Source organism: Sebastes umbrosus, chromosome 4 (genome assembly GCF_015220745.1).
Source record: "Sebastes umbrosus isolate fSebUmb1 chromosome 4, fSebUmb1.pri, whole genome shotgun sequence".
NCBI lineage: Eukaryota > Metazoa > Chordata > Actinopteri > Perciformes > Sebastidae > Sebastes > Sebastes umbrosus.
Window position 1 is genome coordinate 36762479 of NC_051272.1, and position 24652 is coordinate 36787130.

At 43.4% G+C, this 24652-nt stretch overlaps 2 protein-coding genes across 3 annotated transcripts in view; both read left to right on the forward strand.

Annotated features, from left to right (window-relative positions):
* Positions 1 to 14395, forward strand: part of LOC119487026 (synaptic vesicle glycoprotein 2B-like) — a 68527-nt gene extending 54132 nt beyond the window's left edge. The window contains exons 8-15 of one of the 2 annotated variants that reach the window (XM_037767654.1): positions 480 to 593; positions 3003 to 3091; positions 4065 to 4140; positions 4307 to 4395; positions 10444 to 10577; positions 11624 to 11824; positions 12908 to 13067; positions 13279 to 14395. In XM_037767654.1, the coding sequence (XP_037623582.1) occupies positions 480 to 593; positions 3003 to 3091; positions 4065 to 4140; positions 4307 to 4395; positions 10444 to 10577; positions 11624 to 11824; positions 12908 to 13067; positions 13279 to 13462 (1047 nt within the window). In that variant the 3' untranslated portion in view covers positions 13463 to 14395. Of the gene's footprint in view, positions 1 to 479; positions 594 to 3002; positions 3092 to 4064; positions 4141 to 4306; positions 4396 to 10443; positions 10578 to 11623; positions 11825 to 12907; positions 13068 to 13278 lie in introns of those variants that run through there. The other variant, XM_037767655.1, reaches the window with a different exon arrangement.
* A 6586-nt stretch (positions 14396 to 20981) lies between these two features.
* Positions 20982 to 23980, forward strand: LOC119486715. Its single transcript, XM_037767027.1, is given in 4 exon segments — positions 20982 to 21642; positions 22666 to 22892; positions 22894 to 23592; positions 23594 to 23980. Coding segments are annotated over 4 exon segments (1974 nt in total).
* Positions 23981 to 24652: the final 672 nt, after the last annotated feature.

The following is a 24652-nucleotide window of genomic DNA, read 5'->3' on the forward strand; positions in this document are numbered from 1 at the left end:
TTGAGTATCAAAGTAACCGAGGTGATTGATTGATTGTCTAAATAACGGCTAAGTGGTTTCGTTGCCTAATCCTAACTACGTTTTTTCCTGTGAAGATAGAAGTTGGGGTTTTTTTATATAAGACTGGAGCGGAAATTGACGCTGGACATTCGTAGGAAAATGCACGAAAAATGAGGAATAACTTTTCATAAGATATCAGATGAACACTGCAAGTCTCATTTGTAAGTCAATATATTATATTTTTAGATATCTGAAGAGCTGACTTGATTTTTTCCTTGCTGGAGATAAGGGAAGGAAACAATTCAAATCTTCCACTGGGATTGGAGTGAAACAGAAGGGTGCTGAATTTAAAAAGTGTGAACCAATAGACAAATCCTCATACTGACGTTAAAATAATTTATATCTGTTATATTCAGGAGAAGCCACTTGGACAAATATCAGATGCTCTTTTAAAATGTCCTTCTCGTTTATCTTTTCAGGTGACTCACATCAAGGCACCTAAGACAGCGGAGGATGAGTTTATTGAGATTCAGAGTGCTACAGGAACAGCTGTACAACGATGGGCTGTACGCTCACTAACACTCTGTAAACTGGTATGTAGTAGCACACCCAATACAAGAAGAATGAGGATGGAAAGATTTTGGCTCGGTGGTTAAGACTGTGGTTAGGACTGAGGCCTCAGAGGAGGGTGGATGTGGGTTTGTTGTTGTACTCTTCTCTTGTTTACCTTTTTCCCTCCAGAGTCCCAAAGACTGGTAGACCACAGAACTATACAAATTGTATTTGCCCAGTGATGAACTCTGATTATTAGGGCCCGAGCACTGACAACGTCGGGCCAGCGAAGGCCCTATTGAAACTGTAGGAATTCTTCTTCTTTTTCTTTTTCTCCTCCCAAATGAATCGCCTTTTTGAGGGCCTTAACATGCTCAAAAAGTTGTTAAACTTGGCACACTTAGACGCGGTGAAATATTTGATATTTTAAGGGTCTCGGGCTCGGGTGTTGCAAAATGGCTCGCTACCGCCCCTTAGAATGTTGGAAAAATTGAGCCCCTCGCTCCGGTTTCACCTACATGTATGAAATTTATTGTATTTATAGGTCGTGTACTTTAACAAACTCCTCCTACAGATTTAATCAGATCGACTTGAAATTTGGTCAGGACCATCTTAAGACCTTATGGATGGAAAGTTATTCAAATTGTAAATTTTCACTGAACGACCTGACCGTGGCGTGGCGGCCATTTTGAGCCATTCGCCATGAAACAGGAAGTTGTTGTAACTTCCTGTTTCATGGCGAATGGCTCTGTACATAGTCTGATCTGCCACAAATTTCTCAGGCATGATAAGGGTCCAGTCCTGAGGACATTTAAATGCAAAAATACACTCATAGCCCCGCCCCAAGACGTTAGCCACGCTCCCTTTCATAACTCATGAACCGTTTGTCTGACCCTGTCGCCGGTTCACTGGTTTTCCTTCCTTGGACCTCTTTTGGTAGGTCCTGACCACTGCAGACCGGGAACATCCCACAAGAGCTGCAGTTTTCAAGATGCTCTGACCCAGTCATTTAGCCATCATAATTTGGCCCTTGTCAAAGTTGCTCACATCCTTACACTTGCCCATTTTTTCTGCTTCCAACACAAAGTTCAAAGTTCAAAATGTTCACTTGCTGTCAAATATATATATATACCACCCATTGCCAGGTGCCATTGTCACTTCACCTGTAAGTGGTCTTAATGTTATGGCTGATCGGTGTATGGCCTTATACAGATCAATAAGATCGCTTCCTGATTTCATGATCAGCAGATGGATTTATCAGTAGTAGTTTTTTAAATCATGCTCAAATGACATATCTGCTATCATAAAATCCTGTGGTTGGTTTGTTTGCTTTCACACAACAAACCAACCGCACCACAGTGGGTCAAGACCTCCTTTTCAAGCGGTCTCACACACACTTCACATTTTTCACTTCACTTGGATCAAATGCCATCAGACACTCAAAATGCAACACAATTTGAAATGGTCAAGCTTGGGGCCATTTTCTTATTTCCTGACACCGAGACATAGGGAGTTTTCACCCAACTATAACTGTAAAACATCAATTTATTTTGGAAATATATTTTAAAGAGGTAGCTAGGGATATCCATAATTAACCGTTTAACCGTTAACCGACATTAAGCATTTTAACCGATTAACTCTATCGGTTAAAACGGTTAAAAGAAATGTTAATAATTATCGCAAAAGCTCAGAGGAGCGACTCGTCACTTTAAGGAGAAAAGCTGGTCCACCTTAACAGCCCACCTTAAGAGGCGGAGCCGGAGTTGCAGCATACAGGAAGTCAGCTCCGGTCTCTGGCTCGCTTGAGCGGAGCGGAGGAGTTGTAGTTTCATAGCATTTATTCACCGACAAATAAACTGTACACACACTGCTACACCTACGTTCACAGCTAGAACACCACCAACAACCTCACACTCACCGCCAACACACACACACACGGTCTGTTGGAAACTCGTTAAAGTTACACTGACTACGTGTGCGGCGGCGGCGAGCACGAAGCCTCCGGCAATGCTACAGCTACTAACGTAGAACAAATACACACACTGTTGGACACTCGCTAAAGTTACGCCGGGCAGACAGATTATCCTTACGCTGGGCAGACACACAGCTGACAACCTGCTAAACTAAACTAAATGTGCGGTGGAGACTTTTACTGGGAAAGTGGCTGCATGTCCGTGACACTACACGCAGCATCATAGCTGTTAAGTTAACGCTCCCGGACGGTGAACTGGGGACTCCCGTCAACGAATGTCTGTTGTGCTCCTGCAGCTGGTACACCGCAGCATGCGAGGCACAAATCTTGTCGTTTAACAGTTAATAATCGGTTAACGAGGGTCGGTTATCGGTTAAGACAATGTTTCAAAATGAGCATCCCTAGAGGTAGCATATACTGTAGCCAATAGCACTTAATCATGAGTGGTTCACTGCTGTATATGCATATTTGTTCCCAGGTGTTGAGGAACGTAGCATCACTCCTGTCTGCAGAACTGAGGTTTGCTACACTCTTCATGGCCATCATCTGGTTCTGCATGGCTTTCAGGTTAGTTCATGATGTCATGTATTACATTATCATCCATGGTTGATAAGGAACAGTAGAGTGACAGAAATCACAGTTAAACAGAATAAAATGTGTCGACATGGCAAGATTTAAATCAGGCATGTCACACTCAAGGCACTTTCACAAGCCATAGTTCGTTTGTCTAGTCTGAATCAGAGTGAAGTTGATACTTTTGGTTGGTTAATTTTCTATTTAGTATGGTTTGGTTTCACAGTGCAGAAATCAAAGCAGACCAAATAAAAAAAAAACATTTGCTGAGAGGCGTGTACGAAGGAGAGAATTTATCTTTTTCATCTCGACAGCTGCCACCTCTATGCAGGGAATCGCAGATTTTGATGCTGTTAAAGTTTTTTTTTACTTTGACTCGGCACTGATCGATAGCCGTTCTCCCCCAGTTTCTCTTGAATGACTCCATAAATGTCACTATTTTTGCGGACTTTATTTAGCATATTTTGTATGCTCCCTTCGGCCCAGATGTCAAGCAAACGTTGGACTTCTGCAGAAGTCCAGGTCAGTCCTCTCCCACTCATGTTAACCTGTCGTTACCTGTGTCTATCTCAACAAATGTCTGCGCAGGCAGCCTGCGCTTTGGTTCACTTGGAAACAGTCCAAGACCACCGCTCACAAGCAGTCTCGGACCGGTAGTTGTGTTCCATACCAGAGTACGATTACTGCGTTCACAACTGGCCAAACGAACCGCACCAGGGGTTGAACCGCACCAGAGTTCAATTAAAATGGACTAAAGGTTGGCTTGTGAAAGAGCCCTTACATGGTAGGTGTCTCAGACAGTTGGTCCACAAGGACACCCCAAAGAACAAGGCCATTTCAAAAATAAAAACTCAAAAACAGATTTATAAAGCAGAGGAACGACAGTCTCATCCTTTCTGTTTGGGTTGCAGTTACATTCTGGTTGTTTTATGCACGGTTTATTGATTCAGTCTTCCCTCGATCACAGTTACTATGGTCTGTCTGTTTGGTTCCCTGACATGATCAAACACCTTCAGTATGAGGAGTACCAGTCCAAGGTCAAGGTAAGGTGAACGACAATTCATACAACTCATAGCAACACAGATCTTTTTGTCCTGCTTCGATGACGGCAAGATGATTTCATCTTAAGTGTATTCATGGTTTGAATTAACATTATTTGGTTTTAAAATATCTGCGCAGAAAATTGATTCATGTTTTGTCTCTATTTAGGTGTCCCATGGAGAACGAGTGGAGAACTTCCATTTTAACTTTTCTTTAGAGAACCAGATCCATCAAGAAGGGGAATACATCCATGACAAGTAAGTCTCACTGTATCACCTTGTGGACACAAAGCAAACAGAGAGAGATTTACTATGGGTTTGATGTATACATACATTTACTGTGCGTTAATATAACATCTGTCCAATAAAGGAAATCCTCCGTCTTTATTGATTTAATTCATTGTTAAGTGCTAAAGCACATTCTACAGGAGTGATATAGATGTTGTTGTTGATGTCGAGCTGAAGTTTCAGTAAATGGACTGTATTTATATGGCGCCTTTCTAGTCTTCCGACCACTCAGAGAGCTTTACACTACATGTCAGCATTCACCATTCACACACACATTCATACACTGATGGCAGCGACTGCCATGCAAGGTGACAACCTGCCCATCAGGATCTAATCTAAATACTCATTCACACACCGATGGCACAGCTTTCAGGAGCGATTTGGGTTTAAGTATCTTGGTCAAGGATACTTCGACATGTGACTGGAGGAGCTGGGGATCGAACCGCAGTCTTTCCGATGAGTGACCCACTCTACCTCTGAACCACAACCGCCCTCAGTAAAGTCTTAAAATGTACAGTTGTGGTTGGAGTTATTGAACTAACATTGGTAGCAGAGGATGGAAATTATAAATTGACACAGCTTGCACTGGAACTGTGTGTGGAGAGAAATAGCTCGATCATTACATCGGTGGACTAACACAGAGTGACTTATTGAAAATGGGGGACACAAAGAGTGTAAGATCATTCAAGTTTGACAATGGGAGAGTTGTTTCTTCTACAGCCAAGATAGGAAAGACTAGATGTGACACTGAAACAGAAGTTGTCCCAGTAGATTTCCATTGTTTTTAAGCAAAACTTCACTTAACAGAGCAGGTGCTGTTTTGGACATTGAAAATGACAAAGCCGCAATGTTTAAGCAACCAGTGAAACTTGAACTGACATAATCACACTATTGTGTGAACATAAGAGATGGGGGTAACCCCGATAAAAGTAGATTCAGAATGAGGATGACATTGTCACTGTGACAGAAAACATGACAACTAAGGAAAAACAAAAAAGTTCAAACTACTTCTGTTCAAACTATACAAACAACTTGGACATGACTCAGTCAACAGACTGCAAAAAACTACTGGCCTGCTAATGATGATGAAATCTGCCTTCAGTTTTCACTGATAAGCTGCCAGCTCTTTTCACCAGTCCTGTGTTGTTCCAGCGAGTACAGATCCTGAAAAGGAGCCCGACATATCCAAGAGGTAAAACCGTATGAACGGGCAAGGTGTCGACTATGACACCGCCGTACATACAGTATGTCCTCAACACTCACCCCACCGAACAAGGTTGCCAACACTGCAAGAGTAGAGTGTGCACGGACCACAGTGGGAGGGTTTCTTCCCGCCTGCCTATAAGCCTGGGAGATGTGCTCACAAAGCCAGCCCGCCAGGCATTTCTTGGAAAGGGCTTTTCTGACCACACCCACCCAGAAGCACACAAATAGCTGTTTAGTGCACCTGAGGAGGGCCGTATACGTTCAACATAATATGCCAAGCACAAACAGGGCATAGCAGATGCAACTTTGCCTCCCTGACTGACAAAAAGCATCAAGTTGTATAACCCTCAACCTGAATGAACTCCTTAAGTTCTTAGGAACAAAGTAGGGGTTTGGTCTGAGAGTAGCCCTGCTGTGGTTACCCCGAAGCATCGATCAACTGGGGTTCACCGACAGGTCAGTTAACATACTCCCTTAGCTGAGGTCAATGCAAGCAGCAAAGCTGTCTTGAATGACAATAACTTTAAAGAGAAACGCTCTAGTGGCTCAAAGGGGTCCTTCACCAAAGCCTTGAGCGTCAATGGCAGTTCCCACTGGTCATTGCCTCCTGGCACTCTGCAGAAACAGCTTGAAGGTGACCAAAGGCCGGTCTGTCGCCAAAACCCTCATGGCAGAAAGAAATGGTTGCTGCATACACTTTAATAGTGGCACGAGACAGCCCTCTATCCATCAGACACTCTAAAAACTAGAGAATAGACCCGACTGCACAGGACAGGGGATCTAGCCTCTTTTCATCGCACCAGCGTTGGAACCCTAACCACTTTGCCCTGTAACAGGCAGTGGTGGATCCTGTTCTTGCCGCTTGGATAGTCTGTACAACCTGTACAGACGGCCATGACCTCTTCAGCCCCCTCCCTCTCAGGAGCCAAGCCTGGAGAGGATGTCCCAGACTGGGCATTACACCTTTTGCCCCTGCCTTCTGAGACAGAGCCCCCCAAAACTGGGGGATGGTCCAGGGCAGGACCACCAACATCTAAGTTATTTCGGTGTACCATGGTGCCGAACGACGACCTGGTGCTATTAGAATGACTGACAATTGCTCCCACCTCACTCTCTCCAATAGGGGAGGGACGAGATTGAGCGGCGGAAAGGCGGAAAGCAGCTTTCTTGGCAAGGGCACGTGTGCAAATGCGTCCAGCCCCAGGGGTGGGTCATTCTGCCATGCCAGGGAGAACCATAGCGGGCAGTGGGTGTTGTGTCGGCTGGCAAACAGATCCACTTCCGCTCTCCCGAACCGGGAACAAATCTGCTTCACCACCTCCTAGTGAAGCCTCCATTCATCTGGCAGAGGTCCGCCACTTGAAATGAGGTCGGCCCTGGACCCGGAATGTAGAGAGCTTTCAGAGACAACCGGTGCTCTGAGGCCCACAACCCTAGCAGATGCTCACCCTGTTGGTGTGGTAGGGTGCAGCGCTACTTCCAATTGATCACAAACCCCAGCTTGGTGAGGTGCAAGATCAATTGGGCCATGTGAAACATCGCCCATTCTTTGGACGTAGCCATGATAATGAGGTCGTCTAGATAAATGTAGACCCTCATGTCACGGTCACGTAGCGGCTGCATCGCCACGTCCACACACTTGCTGAGGGTGTGGGGGGCCAGTAAATAACCAAATGCTAGTCTGTTGTACTCTTTCCCTGAGCGTTTACTGTTGCCACGGATGGGTGTACATTGTAGTTAATGGAAAGCCCGGTGCATCTCATACAGGTGCTCATACCGGCCATGTGTGGCAGCATGCCATGCTGACGACCGTGACAATGCGTCGGTATTTGACGCCCTGGGAATGAGAAAACCATCACCAGTAAGTTACTTACCAGAAATTATAGAGTATGACCACATTTGTAGCATTTCGATGTATTTATTGTATCTTTTATGAATCTAGTGTAGCTAATGCTCTTTCTACTGTATAGAATATTTTGGTTGAGTTGGAATGTTTGTACCTTTTCACGTACTGCTGTGTACTAAAACATGCTCAGCTTTCAACAGTTATGCAGAACCGCACCGACATTATAAGCTTTTTGGACATAGTCAGCAGTGTGAAGACGGGTATGGACAGTCTCAGTCAACTACTTTCCTTGCACTGTTTAGAAAAGGATCACCAACACTTCACCCCAGTGAACATAAGTGCTATTATTAGCCTTATCAATCATTTCATTATCAGTTATGTTAAAGGAAACTGTGTTGCATGCTGTGTTTTGTTGTATGTGTTGTTGTATGTGATGCCCTGGAACTCATAAAACATTAGCAATATGTCTACAAATACCTAATCACTTACTGCATATGCTAATGGTCAGAACAAAGAACATTGAATTACATTGTGAAGACCGTAAACCTTGACGGGTTTACGAAGGCTTCTACTTTATCACCATTTTTTGATACTATAAACAATATACTTTTATTTTGTATACGTGCATAAGCCAGAGGTTAGTATTGGTAGATACACCCCCTGATTTTGTTACAGAACCCCCAAATCCCATAAATTCCTCCTCGCTCAACATTTTAACACTTAGCTGACAGAAATAGGAGTGCTCTTCATCGTTCGTTCAGTTTCCTTAACACCGTCTATGATAGAGTAAGACAAACATTTTATTTTATATATTTTATAGTAGGACACAAAACCCAACCCCCAGATAATCTGTTCAATGAGAACTGAGGTGTGTGACATGATGTCACTGAAGAGGTATGATTGTTTTATGCACCTTAGAGGGACTGTTTGTAACTTCTTACACGTATAAATCATTGCGGGTCGGTGTCCCATGCGCGCTTGTGTGTGGCTACGCTGTTCAGACAAGACTCCAACACAAACTACACAGAAGCACCAAAACCACAAAGTTGTATCTAGTGAAGCCCGTCTTGCAAAACAGTGTTGGCCGCGGTCGGAGGACGCGGGGGAGACCGTAGCTTTGGTCTCCAGGGCCGGAGTCTCTGCTGTACTCTGCTCCTCTGCCTGCCTTCACTCACACACCGCGCTCGTTCTCGCTCTTTCGCTCAACTCTCACGTGCATGCACGCACACTACACACTGCAGAAGAGTTAGTTTAGCTCTGAGAATATCTAGTGAATGTACAGTGGACGTTTGTGCAGAAATAACTGCTGCAGCTCCTCCAGACCAACAGAGGTTTCCCGTGTCTTGTGAAGTGACGGGGCTCCGCAGAGAGAAACGTTATCGTCTCCGACCAAAACTCCGGTGTCTCCCCTGTTCCCTCCGGCCGCGGTCGAGAGGCTGAGGCAGGAAAAGCCAACACTAGGAGCAGCATTGATTCATGGAGAGACCTTTGTCTGGTCAGCTAACATTACTTCCAGGCAGCTGAAATATAGAGTGATATTGTGCTTTTAGCTGACTTGTGTCACCTCACTGTTTTGTTTTCGCACAAGCGCGAGCACGAGCAACAGAACGCTGACTTTCTTTGACTTAACGGCCACAGGTGTCGCTGTTAACAAGACATTTCCGATTCTTACAAACAGTCCCTTTAATAGTTGCAACAGCTGAGCATGAAAGTGTATGCAGCAGACAGAAGCCCCTCTACACTTGATCAGCAGCACAGTTGCTTTGCGTGATCCATTGTTTTCCTGTGAACAGCTAACATCAACGCTAACTTGGGTGTTGCGTGCAACTCAGGTTTTACGGCTCACCGCTGTGGTCAAACTCTTCTTGATTGTTGGGTTTTTACTCATTTTTTTCTCAATGGCCAGTGCCTGACTGAGATACATGCAGTAATATACAGACTGGCTTTGTGGAGCTCTATATTTTGTTTTAAAAAACTTTTTTGGCACTTTCCTGCCACCTGGTATGCTTTGGTGTCCTGTGTGAAGATGACCCAAGGATTCATTCAGACTGAATGTGAAGTTAATTTTCATCCTACTACGTTTGCATGAATATGTTTCTAGGTTTTTTTTGTGGTAGGTATCATTTGCCCATAATCAGTCAATGGAGTTGCTGTGTGTGAGCAGTGCGCCTGCATATTTATATTTCTGATCGCTCAGACAGACAGATTAAAAATGTAACAGAAACCCCAATACAATTTACTCCTATATGTGCATAATCATGAATATTCATGAATTCATGACAGTTTTTCCTCAAGGTGGAACATTTTCAGCCATCTTTGTCTGAGTTAATGGCACCTATGGCGAATCCTTGTCGTTTCCGTTCTGTTTCTATTCTTTAAATTGACTGTGCATACATCCATACCTCTACATTTCGTTCAGTCTAAGTACAGCTTTGCACACAGATTGCACCACCTCTACAGTTGCATGCACTTTTGCGCCCAGTTGAATCTCAAAATGGTGAGCTGGGAGGAAACTTAGGAACTTAGGGGTTGCTCCTTGGCTCTATAACAGAATGAGGGAGTGTACCTTCAAGGACACTTCACCTCTGCAAGAGAGTGTTTTCAGTACAGATATACAGTATGTTATACTACTGTATATTATTTAACTTCTATGCTTTTTGCAGAATTGAAACAGACAGAATGGGCTTTAACTTGCAATCCAGCATGAATAGTATAATTAACAGGGCTGCCACTGAGTATATCATATTGCCATGGAGATGATAACATTGAACTATTTCAATTCCAACACACTGTCCACGTCAATGCTTATTTCTATGGCAGTATTATCAGTGGTGGCTATCTTGGATATACCACAGTTGAGCCCATTCTTACCATTCTAATTCTGTGTTGCCACAGCAATAGAAGTGAGAGTCCATGTTTTTTTTGTCTGTTGGTTTGTGTGTGTGTGTCCCATCCCATCCCCATAGGTTCATCAGTATAGAGATGAAGTCAGTGAAGTTTGAGAACTCACTGTTTGAAGACTGTCGCTTTGAAGACATCAAGTCCACAGACACTGTGTTTGAGAACTGCACCATCCGTTCCACTGTCTTCTATAACACAGGTAGGTTCAGCTGGAGCAGGGGCTAGGAGGAATTACATCAGAAAATAAGAGTGAATTCAGGTTAGAGGTTACATTTTTGGTGGGTTAAATCAAAAGCTTTACTCACAGGACCAAATGCCAGCCCATCACTGTCCAGTGTGGAGTTACACGGACCACACTTGAACCAAAAAAACATGTTTACTGGCTCCATCTTTACCTTTTTTGTCTGTTAGTGGGTTGCCAATGCGGCCAAGGTTGGAAAAAAGTGGGCCCCATGTGAGCCATCATTCTTGTGCCAGTTATTAATAAAGAGAAGGTAGGAGTCAGAACAAAAGGCTACATTGTTCCTGACATGTTTAACCACTCAAAATCAGAAAGATAAACAAATATTTGCAATATTCACATCCTACTCAATATTAGACATGATACAATGTTTCACTATTAGAAATCATATTGACACCATTGCATTGTAAAGTCATATCACTTGTTATCCCTAATATATACAGATGATGGGCTGCTGAGGCAATAGAGTGTTTATCTAGCCCACAATAAATGTTTTAATAAGGTATTAGCATTGAAAACTAAATACGCTGCTCTCTGTTGGTTTTGATGATTCTGCTTACCATTGGCTCAAATCTGATCTTTCAGGCAGAGTACTGACCATTTCATTCATTCAAGTTTCTTTGTGGTTGTTAAAGGTGTCCCACAATATTAGACTGAAAATGACTACATGAAAATAACATGTATTTTCAATTGACCTTTGTGATGTCCAGTTTTATGCTGATGATACAATCCTGTTTGTCATTGGCTTGACTGCAGACCAGACATTCTCCAGGTTACAGTCTTTTTTTCTTTTTTTTTAGGAATTAGGAATTTGGCTAGTTAGCAGATTGTCGTACAAAACTCATGTTGAACACTCTGGACAACAAAATACTGGAGAATTTAGAGAGTACAAAATATCAGTAACAGAGAAGGTAGATGTTTCACTGAATCATGTCCAAGGCTCAACAGTTGACCTTCTACCATGAGTTCCATCTTATATTTCATGGTCTTCCTGTTCTCTGTAGACCTGTGGGAGGAGAAGTTCATTGACTGTAGGATGGAGAACACCACCTTTGAGCACAACAAAAATGGCTGCCACCTGGACACTGGTGAGGAGAACGACGTTCTCATTTACCTGGTCTGCTTCCTGGGCAGTCTGGCTGTGTTGCCAGGCAACATCATCTCAGCCCTCTTTATGGAGAAGATCGGCAGGGTCAGGATCATAGGTGATTTTTGGAAGTTTGTTACCCTTTATTGTTGATGTTTTTAACTTTATATATGACCAATGTTCCAAGCATGATATTACAATGTCTGTATGTATATATGTGTGTAGATACATTGTTGGAAACACCACTATATTACTTTGGAACACATTATACAACGCCGGTAAAAAAGGCTGCACTCTGGAAACTAAATCTTTTTAATAATTGTAAGAGTTTTTCATTTTGCTTTGAACAATCTGACTTGTTCCATACAAGTTCTATGGGATTAATGTCTGCACATTGAGCAGGCCCAACACGTTATCATCCCACCTCGCCACATACTACTGCTTTGTCACGCCACTTGGCGGCACTTTCTAACCCCTGTTGCTGCGGATAGGTTCACCTTGCAGTTAATGGAAAGCCTTGTGCTTCTAATACCAGTGCTAAAGGGTGCCTTGTGTGCCAGTATCACACGCCGACATCTGTGACAAAGCCTCAGTATTCGATGCCCTGGGGATGAGAATGGGCTGGCAGGCCAGGCTATGAGAAAGGGTATGGTTGAAATATCCTTTTTAGAGGTCTTGCGTAACTTGCAATTAAAAAATGAGTCAACACACAGAGTTCAAGGCTGAATGAAGACACACCTTCAAGTTCTACTCAAACTCACAAAGGACAGTTAAGGAGTAAGACCGAAAATGGCGATTGTTGTTAGATGCTATGGGGACAACACACGTCAGTGGGACAGTAAAGTGTGTCACACATTGTTGCTCCGCCACTAAGCTGGCAGCAAAGGTAGGCACAAAGCAACTGGCATGGCTGGGCTACACGCAACGGCAACAATACACATAAAAATGGCCGCAGCTCTGACCATCCTGCTACGTTGATTTGAATGGGAATGTATGTTCTACTTCGATTTGCTAGGTATTTCTGGTGTAGCTTTAGAGTAAAGCCACTTTTTCATAGTTCATTTTGGCCATCTTTCTATTTAATACTAGCGACACGGAGCATTGCCCTCAGAATTGTGAAAAGAAAAGAAAAGAAAAAAAACAAGTATTCTGTTGAAAAGACTCTACATGATTCAAAATATGGATTCTGTGGTCTCCTCAGGTGGCTCCATGCTCATTTCGGCAGGCTGTACCTTTTTCCTGTTTCTGAGCTTCAGCCAAGCAGCCATCATCACCCTGCAGTGTCTATTCTGCGGCGTCAGCGTAGCTGCATGGAATGGCATTGAGGTGGTGACCGTGGAGCTGTACCCGACTTCTAAAAGGTACCACGCTTTATTGTAATAATGTATGTGTCAGATGAAGATACAGTTTAACAATTACACTGAACAATTCTGTTTTAGTGTACGCATTTATTATACAAACTCGGTCAACCTGACAAAAATGTCACGTTTAAAGATCTTCAAATTGAAAATACCGACGGTAGTGACAGTTTCAGTTTGAATACAGTGCTCATGTCATGTCTCTGTCTCTAAGGGCCACGGCATTCGGCGTGCTGAACGCTCTGTGTAAGCTGGCGGCGGTGCTCGGCAGCTCCATCTTCCCCAGCTTCGTGGGCGTCACCAAAGCCGTCCCCATCCTGCTGTCCTTCGCAGCGCTAGTATGCGGCGGCCTGGTGGCCCTCAAACTACCTGACACGCGAGAGAAAATCCTCCAATGAGGTCATGTGAGATCCGGGGGGCGAGAGTCATAAAGGGGCCAAAACATATGTTGGAAGCTTTTTGAATTGGATTTCACTTCACTCTGCAATTGAAAGAAAACAAGAAGAATAGAAATAGCTCATACCTATAAATGTAAAATGCCAAGCTCTTATTTTATTCATGTGAACCACTTTGGTTGTGTACAGGCTTTAGAGAGGGGCGCGGGGGGGAATCCTTCCACTAGTGATGGCAGGTAGAGGGGCTTAGGTGTACACAAGGGTCAAAGAGCAAATGTGTTTCTTTCTGTTCAAGAACATGTGAATCTTTTAATGATGCAATCATCATCATGTGGATTTACTAAGCACATGATGATGATGACGATGATGATGATGTGCGTGAAGAATGTTATTTTTTGTGTAAATCCAATCTGGGGCTTAAATCAGATGATCTAACTGGCTATCATATCCCCTGCTTGTTGTCTTTCTACCAGTACTTCCATGCATGATGGGGACTGATGTCAGATCCTGGCCAAATGTTTTCTGTGACACTTTGTTTTAGCAAATATCCGCCTGTGTGTTGAAATTGTGAAAGAGGCTTGTTGTTGGAGTTTGGAGTCCTTGGAAGTTAAAGTTCTCCTCTACTTTGTGCACTACTTCTACTTGAAAACATAATTCTAGCAATGTTGTCATTAACAGATGTGGCCGACTAATGACTCCATTCAGCTCGTCCAATTGTCAGTTATCAACAATTGTCTGGTACCGTTACTGATGACTTCTAGTCCTGGCTTGATGATGATGATGATACTGTACCGATCGGTATCTGTGGTCAGTTATACAAAATCAACTTAGAATTATCACGTATGATTTTAAGAAAGGATATATTTTCCAATTATTTGGTCATTTTGGACATATAAACTAATTATGCTGCAGATATTATGCTCACTTTTCCATCTTTAAAAAAAGAATAAATCCGTTTTTGTACATATTTGCAGCAATGGTGTTGAAGCTTCAAGACTCTGGGTGGGTGTTTACATTTTTTTTTCTTTTCCCCTTTTTCCAGTCCATATGGTGCTGTCACGTACCGTTAGTGGTTTAGGACATTCAACATTTGGGAGCACCCATTGTGCTGTTACATTTACTGCATATTTCTCTCGGAATGTGGAAGTTAGTTAGCCTAAACTTGCTAACGTTAGCGTTAACATTACTTTCTGTTTATGTTATTTCAACACCGGCTGAGTCAATAGTCAGTGTTGTGTTGCGTCCTACATTATAGAAAAGAGGGGATCTAACTAGCGTCAGCTTTGGTGTTGACAAATGGCCAGACTGTTGCAACTCACAGCAACCTCATCAATACAATACCCATGATTCCAATCACCTCACAGAGTAACGTAGGGAGTGCTCAACTCACAGATGGGGCCGCTGAGCTGGTTGATTTGAAGTGATATTACAAACTACTTTCAGTGACCACTCACAAAGATATTGCACCAACCAAATTACAGTATAGACCTCATCAGTCTGCCACACTAATGAAATAAACAAAACTTCAATTTATTCTTTATGGTAATTACAAAATAGGTGCACGAGTAAAAATACGCATACAAGATTGACTTAAAGTAATTTTAGAGTTCTTTAAGAAGTTGCTTCCTGTAACTGGCAACCTCTGAACAAACTGAAAGTTTAGTCCCTGAGTGCAACCCCATGTTTACCTCCTATGATTGTTGGTGGATGGCATGTGAGCTTTTGCCGTATCATTTCACAAGCTGTTTTTAACATCTCATTGCATCAGACTAACATAGAGGCTTAATAGCGATGAATACTGCGGTGGTGGAACTCGAAGTGAAACCACGACTTAATTGTGTGTCGAAGTCCAACAGTTCCTCTCGTTCTGTATGTTCTGCATGAGCGCTATCACCTCTCCTCTGGAGTTGGTCTGATATTAACATCCTCCAGCCATCAATACAGGCAAACTACACCCTCAGTTGGCCTGATTTACACAGACAACATGCAGTACATCTGAGTAAAACTGTTCTGGAACGCGATGACAGCGATGTATAGACAAAGGCCCTATTAGATAACATTTGGTCTGTTGAGTGTGTTGATGTTATTCTCTTTCTTTCTCCTTTTAAATCAACTTACAATGAATTTTACCCCCCCTCTCATTTTTCTACTCAAACTTGTTCGGGGACTAAATATTTAATGGCATTATTGCATTTTGTGGGAGAAACTAGAAATCATAGTTGATTCGGTCTTCCTGTTTGCACGAACAGTAGAAATCCTGCCTTGGGATCACACACTGCCTTCCCTATGTTAAAGGTCCCATATTGTAAAAAGTGAGATTTTCATGTCTTTCACATTATAAAGCAGGTTTAAGTGCTATATAAATACTCTTAAACTATCAAAATGCTCAATATACGGAGAAATACACACAGCCTGTATTCAGAAATTGCACGTTTGATTTCTGACCATTTGTGATGTCACAAACATACAATATTTAGACCATTAAACGGTTTTAAACGTATACATTCTAAATGTGTCTCAGTTTATTTCCTGGTTTCAGTGTATGTAAATGACATCAGCTGATAGGAAGTAAACATGGACCCAAAGTGTTGCCTAGCAACGCAATTCCGTTGCAATTCCATTGAAATGCACTAAAACGGAGCGTTTAAGACAGGGTAAATACAGGTATATTCAGGCAGACAGTACAAGGAAAATAATGTGTTTTTGGAACATTACAGCCTGTAAAAATGTTTTAGTAGAAACACAAAACACAAGTATGATCCTGAAAATGAGCACGATATGGGACCTTTAAAATAAATTATGAAAATGCTTTAGAATTGGAAAATGATGGTATATTGTCAATTGAAAAAAAAAATTAGGACCTGATGCTAGCATAACTGACATGTGTCATGCAGGTGAAGGACACAAAATTAACTGATGCAAGAAAAATTAAGGTGAATTGAAACCAGGTGCTAGATGATAAAGTCAAAAGGAGGAGATTCATTAATTACGGCTGACTGGGGAAACTGCTCATCTAGCTCTGTCCAAAACAACATAAAACTGCTCCCTAAAACTATGACGTGTCATTTGTATTTCTAAATGTGTTGAATAGAGAAGATACAAAGTTTAAAAAGGCTTTGAGGTAGTTTCTAAACACGTGCTTGATCAAAATATCTTTGCACTGACATGGACGTATATTTTGTCACTTGTGTTCCGAACAAACTCGGCGAATATTAGATTCCTGTTGACAGCAGGCTCAGTGAGGAATGTTTGTGTACATGGGTCAGCTTTTTGATTAGCCTTTAGGAATGACAGCAATAGTAAAATGACTGAGAGACAGGCAATTATTATAATTAATTAAAGTTTTGATAATTGATTATTTACGTCCACTGTTTTGTTTGCTGTCTTATGTCATTTTAAATCTATACTTTTCGAGTGCATGTTCATATAAAATAAGCAGGTTGAATACATCAGCTTGTGATGAGAATTACATTTGCCAGGTAACCTAAAGAGAAATAACAGTTAATGATAAATAATAAAATAAAATGTGTGTTGCAACCCAAGATTGAAGTTAAAGGTCCCATATTGTAAAAAGTGACATTTTCATTGCTTTTATATTATAAAGCAGGTTTAAGTTCTATATAAATACTATGAAAGTATTGAAACGCTTAATTCACAGAGAAATACACACAGCCCGTATTCAGAAACTGAGCTTTTGAAACAGTGGTTTCTGTCCATTTGTGATGTCACAAATCTACAATATGTAGACCATTTCAAAGTTTTAAACGTAAATATTCTAAATGGGTCCCAGTTTATTTCCTGTTGCAGTGTATGTTAATGACATCAGCTGACAGGAAGTAAACATGGACCCAAGCTGTTGCCTAGCAACGCAATTCTGTTGCAATTCCATTAAAATGTACTAAAATGGACCGTTTCAGTCAGAGGGTAAATACAGGCAAGCAGACAGCATGAGGAAAATAAAGTTTTTTTTAAACATTAAAGTATGTAAACATGTTCTAGTAGAAACACAAAATACAAGTATAAACCTGAAAATTAGCACAATATGGGACCTTTAAATGAATGATTGAAAGTGTTGCACCTTACATAATAAATGGTAGTTTCAGTACAAGTGATGAATGAAAGACAGTGTGGAACCAGCTGTGGAACCAAGTCACCCACCATTTATTCTTTCAAATACACGTATAGCTTCATTATCCATTCACAATCATTTCAGCTTTGATCAGTTACGATTACCTATAGTTTCGACAAGTTTTAAGGCACTGCTTTTCTTTTTTTTAGAGACTTCCACCACTGAGGCTTAACACCCTCTCACTGTCAAAAATAATCGTCCACAGAAGCCCAGCTAGGCTCCGGTACCAGTGTGTGGATGAGGGATTTGTTCCTTTATTTTTCTTGTACAGCTTGATGTTGAATACGTATTTATTACAGAGGGGGTTGTGCATATTTGTCTAATGTTTTCTCTTGGCTGTGTTTCAATGTGTCTTCAACATAACGTGGTGTAACATAAGTGTAAAATGGTCTGGGTCTAGATTGTGTCCGTTTATCACAAAAAGGAAAGAAACAGCAGCATTTCGACGCAGATAGAAATGATCATGACACGTCTGATGTTGTGTCAACAGCGAGAAGCTACTGCTTGTCTGTGTCTTCCAAAGACACTGGTTCTGTTGTTACTGACCGCATGAGCACCTTCCTCTGCTGTTCTTATGGCTTTGCTCACTACTCAGAAATATTCATTGGCTGTTTCGGTGACATTTCTTCCATCTGGTTTAGTGCGGTGGTTCATAGAAATAAAAAGAAACTGTTCGGTCTAGATGAGCTTTAACTGAGCTGCGTACGGCCACTGAGTCTCTAAATACACGGCTGTTAGAACTCAAAGTTATGCAAGAAGTTGATAGAGGGAGCTTCAGAGGGAAATTCAAACCTTGCTGTTGAAAAGGTGTGAGGAGGGGGTGTGACCATCTGACAAGCCCTTGGTTTGAAACATACTGGCACCTTTTAGTATTCAAACCTCAGTGACATGCCGTTCTTGTAAACTTGGATAAAATTTAAAAAATCAACAAGTCCCTTTAATAAAAGTTAATGCAAGGGTATAATAATGTAGGTGTCCTTTAATTTAACTTCACTGCTTGCTATATTGCCAGTATGTTATTTTCTTGCATACAAATCTGTCATTTGACTGAAAGTGTCAGGGACAAGTAACGGAGGGAGCCAGCTTACCTAAAGAGCTGTTTGTACGGTAGCCTAGCGGTAACTTTGACGTTGCCCCTGTGGGAAACTGAACTTCCACACGGAGACATTCACAGCCATGTGAGTTTTCCTGTTCTGCCCCAGATGATGAACAGATTCTGTCCTCTTGCGCTGTAACAACCATCCCAGAGTTTGAAGATTGGAAGCTTTTTTTGCAGTGTGGGGATGTACAGTACAGTACCATGTTAAATGGCTTATGAATACAGTGTATATTTTTATTAAGTCATACTTTTATTTATTTATTTGGACCTGTTGTATGTGTCTGACATTGCTGTAAAGCAGAGGTAAAAAAAAAAAAAAAAAATTATCTTCCTTTTCATCGCTAGAGGAGAGTTCCTTTAGTACAGAATGTTTTATTGTCTGATTTCATTTCTGTTTGTTACTGTGTGTATTTGTGGCTGTGGACAAATCAGACCAATAAAAGGAGTTCATCAATCCACTAACATTTCTCTGGATTTGTTTCTAATGAAATACACATGCAGCTGTATGTAGGCAGCAAACCAATAAAATACAATATATCTAATCAAAAAGCCCAAATTGAACACAATAGCACATTTACTTTGGAAGGGCAGACATTTTGGGCTTCTGTACAAGAAGGGTCAGAGCCGCCTGTTTTCTCTCAGGAGACTCAGATCCTTCAACGTCTGCAGAACCATGCTGCAGATGTTCTATCAGTCGGTGGTGGCCAGCGTCATCTTCTACGCTGTAGTGTGCCGGGGCAGCAGGGTGAAGGCAGCCGACGCTAACAGACTCAACAAGCTCATCAGGAAAGCAGGTTGTGTCCTGGGAGTTGAGCTGGAGTCTTTGGTGGAGGTGTCGGAGAGGAGGATGGTGAGGAAACTACTCAGTATTAGGGACAACGCCTCTCATCCACTGCACGCCACACTGGAGTCATACCATAGCACCTTCAGCCCTAGACTGAGACCACCGAGGTGCACCACAGAACGCCACCCTGGAGTCATACCAGAGCACCTTCAGCCGTAGACCGAGACCACCGAGGTGCACCACAGAACGCCACCCTGGAGTCATACCAGAGCACCTTCAGCCGTAGACCGAGACCACCGAGGTGCACCACAGAACGCCAGCCTGGAGTCATACCAGAGCACCTTCAGCCGTAGACCGAGACCACCGAGGTGCACCACAGAACGCCACCCTGGAGTCATACCAGAGCACCTTCAGCCGTAGACCGAGACCACCGAGGTGCACCACAGAACGCCAGCCTGGAGTCATACCAGAGCACCTTCAGCCGTAGACCGAGACCACCAAGGTGCACCACAGAACGCCAGCCTGGAGTCATACCAGAGCAACTTCAGCTGTAGACCGAGACCACCGAGGTGCACCACAGAACGCCTCATGTGCAATATTACTTCTTTTTCTGTTTTTTTAGCTTACTTTACCTTTTTTATTTTACTTATCTTATTTACTAATTTGACTATATGTATTTTACTCTATTAGGCAATGGTGCTAGAAAATAGTACTTTTTATTTTATACACTTGAACTTGTAATTTTGTCGTAATTTTGAGCAATCTCTGGCACAAGAATTTCCTTCGGGATTAATAAAGTTCTATCTTATCTTATCTTATCTTATCTTAATGGTCATTAGATAAAGATGGTTCAAATTAGATGTTTATGAATGTGGATGTTATTTAGTCTCAGAGCACTGAACTCAGTTCTAATGAGAGAGAGATAAAAAAAAACATTCGGACTCCAGAGGCCCGTGCTACAAAGCAGGATTTGCAGTTAGCGAGGTAACTTCAGGGTTAACTCAGGGTTTTCTGTCCTACGAAGGTGGATCACTTCTTACCGGGGCAGATTGCCATGGTAACGGATGCTGAGCAGCTAACCTGCTCCGGAGCAGGTTATGTTCCAGATAAGAGATCAACTCCTATAAAAGTACCTCCTACTGACCAATCAGAGCTCAGTGTGGTGATTGTATGATATTATTACACACATATGAAGAAGTTTAAATGAAGCTTATGCGTAAATTCAGTCAGGAAGACTGGGGGGTGCAAGCTCATTCATTCTCATTCATTCTGGTTTTCTCTCTCTCATGGGCTATTAATATGTCAGCTGATTATGGGCGTCTCTCTTTTCAGTGACCAATCAGAGCTTGCCATATATCCCTATACCAATCACATGCTGCTGTCAAAAGTTTAAAAAAACATTCTCCTCTATGCTGTTTTCAGTGTCAGCATTCAGCACTAACGGACGTGAATGCGAATGGGAAAAATCATCCTTACCTGTGTAAGCTTCCTGCTGTTGTTTCTCAAGTCGATGGCGGATTATGACCTCGATCCATTTCTGGATGAGCCAGACTTAAGCGCTAATGTCCCACCGGAGCCTGCTCCCACACCATTGGACGGGCGGCGAAGGAGCACTCGCATGGCTATGCATTGCGCATCCCCAGCAAACGATCCAGAAGCCCTCACGAGTCTGCTCCATGATCACAGCATCGTTCCTGCTCCAGGTCTGCATGTGTCCCAGCTTCAGGAACTGGCGACGCACATAGTCAACCGAAATCCGGGTGAGCAGTCCCCTTCTCCAAGTCTCGAACCAGCGGCTCCATCTAATCCTCCGAAAGCGCCGGCTCAAGGGCGTAAAAGGGCCAAAAAATCAGGCCCTTCCCAAGCCCCTCAGGCAAAGTCAAGAAATCCAACAGTTCGAAATCCTTCTCCAGCGGCCATTCCAGGCCCCTCAAACACAGACATCACTCTGATCTCCACCCTGCAGTCCCTGGCTAACTCCATTCAAACAATCGACGTACGGCTACAATCCCTGGAACATGCATCAGCCACCGCCGCATCTTCAGCAACCATCGATGCCGCTCAGGCCGCCATGCTGCAACATACGCTCCTGCTCAGTCAACCATCCACAGCTACGCCGAATGATTCAGCCCAACATTCCTTGGCATCTGCCGTTCAAGTTCCTCCACTAGGTAGGCCATGCATTCCTCTGGCAGCAAATATTTCCTCGCGGCTAAGATCCAAAATCCTTCAAGGAAAAGACATCAACTTAGTCAGTCTTCTGCTGTCATCCCCGGAGTGTGATAAAAAAAGTAGCCATCGGAAGTAGCGTATCGGCGGTATTAAAAGCCTCAGACCCCCGGTTAAACAGCGACCTGTCTATCGGGCAGTTCCTGGTAGCTTTCAGCGTATACCGCGACGTCATATGCTCCGTCTACCCTGAGAGGAGACGTGAATTAGACGCGTATCTCACATTGATCGGCGACCTCCATCTAAAATACGGGAGAAACCTCTTCTTCCAGTATCACAAAGCATTCTCCAGCAAAGCGGCGCTCTACATTGCTCAGTCTAACAGCCGCATAGACTGGTCCGTTTTGGACACAGAGCTAATGGTGATAATCGCTGGCGGAGCTCAAGTCATTTCTTGCATAATATGCGGGGATACAGGACACACATCCCCCCTCTGTCCCACAGTACCATTTCAACCTCAGCAGTTCCCCCTCCAGCACGAGAGGATCAAGCACACCGACTCCGCTGGCCGCGAGGTGCAATATATCAATAACTCACAAATCTGCAATAATTTCAATGTAAATGTCTGTACATTCCCAAATTGTAAATATCTTCACATCTGCAGCAGCTGCAAGGATGCTCACCCCCAGTCAGTGTGCCCCCGGCGCATTCGATCCAGGTTTCCTCCAAATCAGTGGAAACGACGTGGTTCCAAGACATTCTAAACCAGCATCTCTCCACACCAATAAATGTACAGTGACTTGCATCAGAGCTGTCTTCTCATCCTGACTCTGTGTTCGTAGACCATCTCCTCACGGGTCTGTCTCAAGGCTTTCGGGTCGGGGTCCTTTCATCTCCAACTATCACTTACGTAGCAAAAAACTTGCAGTCCGCTTTAAATGACGCAAAAACAGCTTCTCAGCTGCTCGAGAAAGAGGTAAATAAAAAATACGTAATCGGCCCATTCAAGTCCTCTCCTTTCCCAGTGTTTCGCACAAATCCATTAGGCATAGCCACCAGGAAATATTCAGGGAAGAAAAGACTAATTTCTGATCTGTCCGCACCCCGCTCCGGCCCATATTCAAGCATCAACAGCCTCATTCCACCCAAGCCATTTTCCCTTCATTATGCTTCCGTCGACAACGCTATTAAGCTAATAAAACTAGCTGGTCAAGGTGCACAGCTCTCCAAAGCTGATATCACAGACGCATTTAAAAATATTTCCAATCCACCTTTCTCACTGGCATCTTTTCAGCATCAGGTGGAATTCCAAATTCTATTTTGGGGTGCGTTTGACGTTTGGGTGCAGGAGCAGCCCATTCACATTCAACCAAGTCTCCGAAGCACTTTGCTGGATTTTGCTAAACAGAGTTAAAGTGCCATCCGTCCTCCATTTGCTGGATGATTTTCTTTTGATAGATCCACCACACGACAAATACGGCTCTCTGCCTAAACTGAAACAATGTCTCAGCTCATTCGGCATTCCCCTGTCAGAAGAGAAAACCACTGGTCCAGACACACGTCTGGAGTTCCTGGGCATCACTCTTGATTCCATCGAGATGAAAGCGTCCCTCCCAGTCGAAAAAATGCGGTGCATCCGAGATATCACAAAGTCTTTTTGCGCGTCCGAAAACATAACTAAGCAGCAGTTACTCTCCCTCCTCGGTCATCTCAACTTCGCCATGCGTGTCATCCCGCAAGGGCGCTCTTTCATCTCCAGAATTTTAGACATGGCGTATTCCGTGCCTCAATTGCACGATCTCATCTCCCTAGATGAAGGGTGCCGCTCCGACCTTCAGTTTTGGTCTCTGCTGCTCGATCATTGGAATGGCGTAACTTTCTTCTATGATGAGTTGGTGCACTCCTCCGATGCACTAAACTTCTTCATGGATGCAGCTCCATCCGTGGGTTTTGGGGGGGTTCTTTCAAGGTGAGTGGTTCGCAAGCCACTGGCCTCCCTCCTTCTCCCAGCTCGATTCGTCCTCAGCGCTCTACGAGATTTATCCAGTCGCTGTAGCTTGTCATGTCTGGGGTCATCACTGGAAACGCAAACGCATCACCGTTCTGTGCGACAATATTGCAGTTGTCGGCATTATCAATAGAGGGCACTCCCCCCTGAAAGATATCATGCCTTTCATGAGAAGCATCACGTGGTCCTCCGTCATTCACAACTTCATCATCACAGCCCGTCACGTGCCTGGTCATTTCAATTCACTAGCTGATTCACTATCTCGTTACTTCACTTTTGGTTACTCAAGATGGCGGCAGCCGGCAGGTCAGGTGCGACAGGAGCTCTCCTAGCGCTTTTAACATTTGGATTTATTTTAAACTTCTTAGACACAGGTCCTTTTTTAAATGCAAAGGAAGCTCCTTGTAACCTCACTGGGCATCGAGACACTATTAAGCATTTTGGCTACGGCAAATGTACTTTGATGCAAGCATTTGTTTTCACTGCCGGCCAACACCAACACAAGCGCGATAGTGTAGTCCGCAGCAAACAGCAAAATAACAATCTCATCATCATCACACTTTACCTGCTGCTATCTGGAGATATACACCAGTGCCCAGGCCCGAACACTGGAAATACCCTCAACAAAGACGAGAAACGCAGTATTCCTTTCTCTCAGGTACGTAGTTATCACAGTGAAAGCACAGTGATTGAATTCACACCAACCTAATTTGCTGCCTCACGTCTGTTGTCCGGGGACTGAGGACGGGCTGGTGGAGGTGCGCCGGCTGGGAGGTGGATCTGTCGGAGCAGGGGAGCGGAGACCTGGGGCGCTGGGCGCTGTTGGCGTGGGCGACAGGAGTGTTGGAGACTGGGATCGACCACCTGTGGGCGCGCAAGGCGAAGGGGAAGCCGCGGTAGCCATGGGAAAAGTGTCTGCTTCCCCGCAACACGTCTCTAACCTGACTGACTCCTGCTGTCCAGCAGACCCGGAGGTCGGGTGTTGTGTTCAAAGTCATCACGTC